Source organism: Rutilus rutilus, assembly GCF_951802725.1.
Source record: "Rutilus rutilus genome assembly, chromosome: 4".
NCBI lineage: Eukaryota > Metazoa > Chordata > Actinopteri > Cypriniformes > Leuciscidae > Rutilus > Rutilus rutilus.
The window spans coordinates 8,835,847-8,845,386 of NC_140212.1; the positions used below are offsets into that span (position 1 = coordinate 8,835,847).

Below are 9,540 nucleotides of genomic sequence, written 5' to 3' on the forward strand. Positions count from 1 at the left end.
GAAATTTACAAAATATCTGGACTGTCAATGGAAGGACAAAAATCTCTAAGATTTCTTTTAAAATATCTTCATTTGTATTTCGAAGATGATGAAAGTCTTGCAGGTCTGGAACGACATGAGGGTGAGAAACTGATGACATTTTTTTTTATTTTTGGGTGAACTAAAAAAGCCTTTAAGGAAGATCCATTATGTCATGCACATATACACATTTTCACCATCCTTACATTCTTTACCTAAATGATTGACGCATGTTTTATTATGTGTGTCTCTGTAGGAATTCTTGAAAGATAAATCTCAGCGTGAGGAGGCTCTTAAGAAATACAAGGAAAAGAAAACAGCAACATATCAGCTGTTGAAGAGAAAAACCAAGAAGGGTCAGCCCAACCTCAACCTGCAGATGGAGCTATTGCTGCAAAAGATTCAAGCGTCAAGTTTTTTTTTTACATAATGTGTATAACTGTGTCTTTACAGTAATATATATATATAAAAAAAAGGTTAAATTATGCTCTACTTAAGTTATTTCAAGCTGACAGTACACAATAAATACTATTATTAAATACTATGGCAGTAAATTTATGGAAAAATGTAATGCCTAATAATAATCTATTAAGTGGTAAATCCATTTTCTTATTATATTTAGGATGGTTTTGCATAATTTTCTCATTTCCTCTAACTGCTTTTTAAAAATATATATATATAATTTGTGACAAACGTAATGAATAAATGGTATCTTTTGTTTATTAGGCAAAATATTGATATCAAAATAAAAATAATAGGCAAAATATTAAAATACAAATACTACAAAATTTGTTTCAATACATGTAACCTGTTATGGAAAAATATTTCAGATAACAAAAAAAAATTATCGTTAACAGCAGTTTAAGAAACGCCCATATCTCCAGGAACTGTAATATGATTTGATGAAGAGGCAGTGGGTGTGGTCAGTGAGTCATATGGCTCCTCCCTCTTTATTTGACTCCTCCTCCACATCATCATAATCTGTTTTTAAAAATAAAACCAAACTGATCATTTTCATTGAAATAATTACATCAAGATGTAGTTTAAATGAGAAACATAACAAATAAAAATTAAATATGCTATAGAAATGTTACAATAACCTACCCAACAGGTTCCTCTCATCTTCATTGCTGTTCTTCACATCATCATACTCCTCCTGATCTCCCTCTGATTCACATGTGAAATAAAAATCTAAAATTATTAGATTTACTCCTGATAAATTCATGATGATTCATTAATGGTAGAAATGTTCAATATTAGTGGGTGAAGGTGATGATGAAATGCAGTTCTGTGTGACTCACCTGTTACATCTCGAAAGATCTGTTCATTAATGATGACATCATCATAATGCTCTGGTGTGTCCACTACACATGAATATATAGACAGAACAAACATTGCATTATATCTTACAATGTAATGGGATTAATACATAATATCACAAATCACTATAAAAGGATTATGGAAAATACACCGATAACAATAAAAAGTAAACACCATTTTTGATAGAGTTCTGTCCACTTGTCATTACATCATCATAGCTCTCAGGTGTGTATTCTGTAAATTTAACATGAGACAATATATTATGTATATATATTTCTATATATACATATAGATTTTAATATGTTTTAAATATTTCTTCCTATTATAGAATAACAGAACGACACCTGTCTCACGATCTGGTTTCAGTCCATCAGTGATGACATCATCATAGTATCCCGGTGTGATTTCCTTCATCATCTCTTCTGCATCAAAACATGTATAATTTGGGCATTTTTTTATATTTTGGGAAACAAAATAAATGTAAAATATACTGTTGCAGGTTTTGGGTAATGAATGTTAGCTGTGTCCCAATTCAGAGGCTGTGTCCCAATTCGTCGCATTTGAAGGCTGTATACCTCATCAAGGACGTCTTATTTAAGAGAAGTAACCGTAATAAAAATTAACTGTTATTCCTCATGAGGTGTAAAATACTGAAATTTCTTTCTTACTTTGCAATCTAACGGTTATTTTTCTTAAATGAGCCTCAGTGACGTATGCAGTCTTCAGATGCGACCTCCGGAGGACACAGCCTCTGATTGGGACACAGCAGGATCACTGACCTTTCCGGACACTGCCATTGGTGACATCATCATAATATGCAGTCTTGAACTCTTTTTCTAATAAGATAAAAGTTTTACTGTTGTGAACAGTTGAATCAGTGTTAAAATGTATAAATTTACATTTGTAAATCAAATTATTGATTTGGATCTACATTAGCTCTCTAACCTGAGAGAAGCTCATCAGCATATTCATACCCAGAATGCAGTTCTTCAGAGACGAGACTTCCTGTTAAAGGACAGCAGAACAGTCAGAAACATATTCATCATTCCATACAGACTGAATCCTCATTTCTCCTTTGGATCATGAAGCATTGTTTTACTTACAACACAACACAAATATTAATTACTTACATTTTAAAAGCATTATCCTAAGTTTTAGGCCTATTAGCAAACACACATGTATCCTCACATGAACCCATTCCTCACTGCCTTCCAGAAATACACACAGGAAGAGACAAACACACACACACACCTGCACCTAGACTTAGAAACATATCAACCCCTCCTTATTACCCTCAAAATATACACAGGAAGAGACACTCACTGACACACACTCACACACACACACACACACACACACACTCACACACACACACACACACACACACACACACACACACACACACACACACACACACATAAACATGCACCTGCAGCTCTGTGGTTTTCTGTGAGGAATTCTCTGGTTTAAAGCCGGAGGTTTAACAGGACTAATTAATAGAGGAACATCGAGTGTCTGACAGACTCTCTTATTAATCATATTAAATAAGATCCACGGCTCATGTCTCACCTCTCTGAGTGAAGTGATTGTGTCTGTGATGAATCTCCTCATAAACGGCCTCAGTCGTCGTCCTGTGTCTCCTCTTAGAGAGAGCTGTGAGTGTAGACAGACAAACCTGCTGTCAGTTCACAACACATGACTGATCACACACTGAATAACACACAATATGACAGTCTCTGGATCTCTCCTACCTCTCCTCATCACTCTGTTCTGCTGAATCAGTATAAGCAGTGGCACTAAGAGCAGTAAGAGCAAAACTCCCAGTACAACCACAAGCACAGAGAGAGACACTGGAGGAGTTTGTGGAGGAGTGACTGATGTTGAGCGCACTGTCTGAGAAACTGGAGGAGAAGCTGATGTTGTTGTGGCAGGAGTAGTGGACACTGACAAATCTGTCAAAACAGACACAGACAGATTAAAAATCATGCAAATACACAGTTAGTAGCACTAAAATGATGTGAAAATCACTATTATCGGTCAGTGTTTTGCTCTGACTTGCACAGGTGAGTCCAGCATGCTCTTTGTGGGAGCAGTCAGTGTGGTTCTTCAGGGAGAGAGGACAGTCCCACAGGTGAATCTCATTCCCTCTGCACTCGACTCTGTTCAGCCACACAACACCTTCACCAGCACCAAAGACTGAATTCCCATCAGCCCTCAGTGCTGCTCCACAACCCAGCTGCCTGCAGACCACCTGAGCATCGCTGATGTCCCACAGATCAGCACAGACTGAACCCCACACAGCGTTATGATACACCTCCAGCCTCCCAGAGCACCGGCCCAAACCTCCACTCAGTCTGAGAGGAACATGATCTAAATCACACACAGCATCATCACTGACCAGCAATACATTTACAATGCATTTTATGACTATTTAAAGTTGTGACAAATTATGAATGTGGAATGTGGATTCAGTGTACAAGTGCTCAGATATTAATAATTCAAGATACTGTGAATAAAGAAAATACATCCTTATAATTATCTTACTTGAACACTGTCTCTGGTGAGGAGATTCTGAGGTAGAACATGTCAGACGACTCCGAGGAGATTCACGAGTCTGCTCCTCTAAAATTAAAACGTTAAAATTTAAATCAATATGAATATAAAAATTATAAATATTAATAATAATCATACTGAAACGAACATGACGTTTTCCAACTATCTTAAATCAGTTAAATATCTTCTTACCTGAGCAGGTGATCTTGGCCATTTCATTATCACAGTCATTCTGTCCCCAGGGTGAAGATGGACACTGCCATAGAGTGGAATCATGACGTCGACATTTAAGATTATCAAGCCAATTATGAGACTTCAGTCCCTCTGAAGAACTGGGTTCACTTCCAGATCTTCCACAGTTCAGCTCTTGACAGATCAGACTCGCTGTGTCTCTGTCCATCTTGTTGTAACACACATTTCCCCAGGATCCATTGTAGAAAACCTCCACATTCCCTTCACAGCCCTCAGTTAACCTGATCTCTTTAAACTCTAGATGGAAAAAAAAATGAGATTGTGAATCAATGCATTTAAAACAATTAGTTCTTTAATGTCTTCTCACTGTCTTTTTAGAGGAAACATACAGTGAAATAATTGGTCTTTACTTTACAACTTTTAATTAAACTCAAATTTTTATATAATGGAGGACACTAAAACCAAAAATGTGGAAACATATTTCATTCATTAATGTATAAATATATAAAACACTACCATTTTTTAAAATCGTACAAAATTTGTCTTAATTTTTTTAAACTCTACACACAAAACCACAAAACATGAACACAAGATGCAAAACATCACACATCTCTTGCCAAAGCAAACACTTAATTTAAATCTATATTACAGTTTTTTTTTTTTATTGTTTTACACACTTTGTACTTGAGGCCCACTTAGCGTAACCATTCACTCATAAACCTAATCTTCAGACCAAGTCTGTAAAACTGCAAGCAGTCAATGTGAAAAATGTAAAACACAAAAAACTATTGCATCTTTTGCTTGTTCAGTGCAGTGGAGTGTACAGGAGTTTATCACACTTACATGTATGTGCACAAATACTGTATATACAGCATGTATGCTCAATCGATAAACTTTACAGTTATTGAACTGGACTGACTTGAGCTGAATAATGACACTATTGGCTTGTTAGAGCTGCTTTACAGCAGAATTTCAATTTGTTACAATTGTGAAGCTTCTGTGAAACAATCTGTATTATATAAAGCGCTACAGAAATAAATGTGAATTGACTTATTCAGTATATATTTACAAAATAAACAGAAATCCCCAGGGGTAAGAAGGGTCAAAAGTTTATTTGTTTCTCTAAAATTCATTTTTGATATCTAAGTGAACAAATTAGGTATATTTACACTATAAAAATAAATGCAAGAGGGTAAAAATTATTTCTTTCTTTGTGAAAAACATTGCGTTTTGAAGGAGGAGACGGGGTGGTGGAGGGATGCAGAAAACACTATCGAGGAACAGAGGTGAGTCGGCTACGTGTTTATAGGCCCTGTTTCATGCTGATTGGATAGATCATTTAAATGTGCTCCACCCGAACTTTGTTAATAAAACATAATTTAGTGCTGTAGATTTAGTGTCGTGCTGCAGCTCAAGTACTTTAGAAAACTGTCAGAGTATTTTAGTATTCTGTCTAAAATACAAAAATGCACTTGTATTAACAGAATAGGTTCATGTTTTTTTGTGTTTTTTTTACTTATATTTAATATGTATAAGTAGCCTACACCTGATATCATCGGTCACATACATAGGTTATTGAAATGTTTAAAATTTCGCCTAGTTATTATTGAACTTATTGTTTGCTGTTCACCTGAGCACACGACTCCTACATCCTCCTTGTGTTGACAGTCATGTTTCCCCCAGCCTGGAGAAGAGCAGTTCCACAGGGACGTCTCATTCCCCTCACACTCCACCTCATCCAGCCATATGGGTCCAGAACCAGGACCAAACCAGGCTGGTACCTGCTGGTTACTGAGGGCCACTCCACACTGCAGCTGTCTGCACACCACATGGGCATCTTTAATATCCCAGGAGTCATCACACACTGTCCCCCATGAGCCGCTGTGAAAAACCTCCAGCCTCCCTGCACAGTCTCCCCCAGAACCCACCAGCCTGATGGACCCGCGACCTGATATTCAGAGAGAGAAAAACACATTATTGATCACTAACAACTGAAGAATCTGCCCAGATGTTGTTGTTCTCACCAAGGCAGGTGATTGACAGCTGTTGTGTGGAGCTGCAGTTGAGAGTTTGTGGAGAGCTGCAGTTCCCCAGATGAGCTTCACTGCCAGAGCACTGGAAGCCCGTCACACACTCATGACTGTGTTCAGGACTGGAGGAAGAGGAGCCGGAGAAGTTCAGCACAGAGCCACAGCCCAGCTGTCTGCAGACCACAGAGGATTCAGTGAGACTCCAGGAGTCCAGCAGAACTCTCCTCCAGACCTGATGGATGGAAACTTCCAGCTCCCCCTCACACTGTCTCTCTCCAGACAACCGCACCAGACCGTCATGAACAGCCAGAGAGGAATCTGGAAAGAAGGTCTCATGTTTTACTAAAATATTGCAAGTTTGTGAATATACTTTACATCAATAATACATATATAAAAGAAATCTGAAATAAATGACAAGTATATATTCTTTCAGTTTGGAATGACACTACACATGTTGTGAAATTACACATATGGTGAGATGAAATACTAAATTTATTCTTTTTTTTTAATCTTTCAGCAGCACAATATCAGTGAATCCTCCAGTAATATGGACTCACCAGAGCAGACGACTCCAACATCTCGTCTATGAGAACATTCAGCTCGACTCCATGAAGAGACGGAACATTCTGAGAGTTTTGTTTCATTCCCGTCACAATCAAACACATCAGCCCAGATTTCACCACTTCCCTCTCCAAACCAGTCTGATCCCACAACAGACACAGCAATCCCACAATTCAGCTGTCTACAGAGGACACTGGCAGCTCTCATATCCCAGCATGCATCACACACTGTGCCCCATTTACTGAAGTACTGACGCTCAACTCGACCAGAACAGACGTCAGGACCATTGACCAGTCTGAGGTCAGTGTAACCTGTGCAAAGAACAGAGAGTTTACTGAAATTGACCAAACCAATAATATTTAAATAATTAGATGTAGTATTTAATAATTAGATTCCTCTATACAGTAGAGAACCTGAACATTGATATTTTACCAGAACATATCAGTCCCACGTTGTGTTCATGGGTGCAGTTTATATTATGTGAGGTTGATGATTGACAGTGTTGAATGTGTGATTCATTTCCTCTGCACTGAATCTCTTGTGTCCACATCTGAGCGTCTCCTTTGCCAAAAGCATCTTCTCCCAGCACCTGTACAGGAGCCCCACAGTCCAGCTCTCTACACACAACCTCTGCATCCTGCTGGTCAAAGGCAGCGTCACACACTGTGCTCCATCGTCCTCCAATATACATCTCCACTCTTCCAGAACACAGGTGAGAACCAGAAACAAGACCAAACCTTCCGTAGTTTTTGGTTTCTGATTACATTTACACAACAGAGAAGACCATCTGTCACTATGATTATGACATGGACATAAAACAACACCAGATTTTTTTAATGGATTAAAACCAATGAGAAGTTCAGACCATGAAATGCTTAATAATAATTGATTGTCTATAATTTGCTTTGAAAATAAATTACACACAATTATTTTAAATTGCAAATAAGATTTATCAATACGTATCAATGAAAGTCTGATCAGTGATGTATTAACAGAGTGATGTATGGAGCCGCTCACCTGTGCATCTGACTCCAGCATCATATTGATGACCACAGCCACTATGAACACCCCATCCTAATGACCCACAGTTCTTCAGTGTTGACTCTGATCCTCTACAGGCCACATAATCCATCCAGATTTTACCTGATCCTTCTCCAAAGCGAGCATTATACACAGCCTCTAGAGCCTCTCCACATCCTATCTCTCTACACACCACTGCAGCATCAGTCTTATCCCAGTAATAATGACACACTGTTCCCCACTGACCATCATGATGAACCTCCACTCTTCCAGCACAGCGACTGTTACCATCAACTAACCTCACAGACTCAAAATCTGTACATGAAAGAGAGAAAGGAATCGAATCATGCAAAGTCAAGAAACATAAGATGTAAAAAGTTGGTAAATAGAAATATATATATATGTATGAACAGTTCAGATGAAAAAGCCTCTAAGTGCCATCTGAAATTTTCTTCTAAAATGATCATTTTTATCAAGCTCGTATATTTAAGTTCAGTAATTTCACTTAAATGACAATTAATAGGTAAACAAACTACTTATTTAAAAATGTTACATTTTACATCTTTAAAATCTATTTTGCACTTACCAGATGTGGTTATAGTGACTATAGAGGAGAGTAAAACGAGTGTCAGAAATCCCTCCATCTTCTTCTGCTCGTCACACTGTTTGTTTGCCTCTGTTTCTCCTCTGCTCCCTCAAACACACTGAAGAAACTGGCTCCTGTCAGTCCCCTAAAGAGAGAGAGACTCTCACAGCTGCCAATGACACTCACTGTTACCTTATTAGACACAACAGAGGAAATCATCAAACACAATCACTGACAAATCACACAGCAGCATTTTTATTTTCTCCATATATATCAATAAAGTGTGAGCGCTGATGAGCGGGACTCCTCCTCCAGTGTGAAGAGACACTTCACTGAGGACAGACTCGTGTCAGTCATATGTCAGCGTGGAGAGAAAGTCACACTAAACTTACAGGAGATTGATAGAGAAACACTGCAGGTTATATTCAGCATCAAAGCCTGTATCTGCACACACAACATACAAGACTGACTGATGACTGACTGAAGCTTTATTTCACACACAAAAATAGTTTTGCTGTAAATATATGTATTATTAAGTTTATTTTTGTGCATAATATTAAGTGTAGTTTACTATGTTCTAACCAAGAGCACAATAAACAGTGTGTTAATAATATATAACATGAACTGGACTGGTTTGTGTACAACAAACAGAGGCTATTCAGATAATATTTGTAAATAAACATTGGTTTCTGTTCCAAAGTTATTCCTTTGGCATCATATTATGCATTTGTAGCTGTTATGTGTGTTTAGTGTGTTTGATACTGTAATGCTTGATTCATCCACCAGATGGAGACACAGAACTAGTTATTGTGAAGAGGAGCAGACAGGAGTCTTGACCTTGTGGACACATTGACAGACATTTGGACAGAAATTGATCATTACTCTTTTTACAGCTACTAATCTTTTTATTATTAATCATAGAGCTTATTTTACTGCACATGTATTTGAGTGATATTTGTATTTTCTTCATGTTCTCATAATAATCATTAACATATAACATATAATAATCATTATAATATAAAGCTAATTATATAAATATATATAACTTAAAAAATTACAATTAACATTCTATTATTATTTACAATATAATTGATACTAATATTATTAACGTGAATTATTTTAATTAAATGCTTGTTTTTATTTTACATTAGAGAAGTATTATTGCAATAGTAATATATTTTTTTATTTTTTTTATTTATAGTTCAAAAACTATAATAAAATAAATTGTGAATAATAATCATTATTATTGTTGTTGTTGAT

At 36.9% G+C, this 9,540-nt stretch overlaps 1 protein-coding gene across 1 annotated transcript; it reads right to left on the reverse strand.

Annotated features, from left to right (window-relative positions):
* Positions 1-2,060: 2,060 nt before the first annotated feature.
* Positions 2,061-8,719, reverse strand: LOC311289129 (scavenger receptor cysteine-rich type 1 protein M130-like; the record flags this gene model as incomplete). The annotated part of the gene is made up of 13 exons (XM_084406885.1): positions 8,281-8,719; positions 7,692-8,009; positions 7,107-7,430; positions 6,671-6,985; positions 6,108-6,431; positions 5,714-6,031; positions 4,084-4,380; positions 3,883-3,960; positions 3,394-3,708; positions 3,090-3,290; positions 2,908-2,991; positions 2,284-2,343; positions 2,061-2,089 (listed from the first exon to the last, which is right to left on the reverse strand). Exons 1-13 carry the CDS (start codon positions 8,336-8,338, stop codon positions 2,061-2,063), a joined length of 2,721 nt encoding a protein of 906 aa, XP_084263011.1. The 5' UTR covers positions 8,339-8,719.
* Between the last annotated feature and the right edge of the window lie 821 nt (positions 8,720-9,540).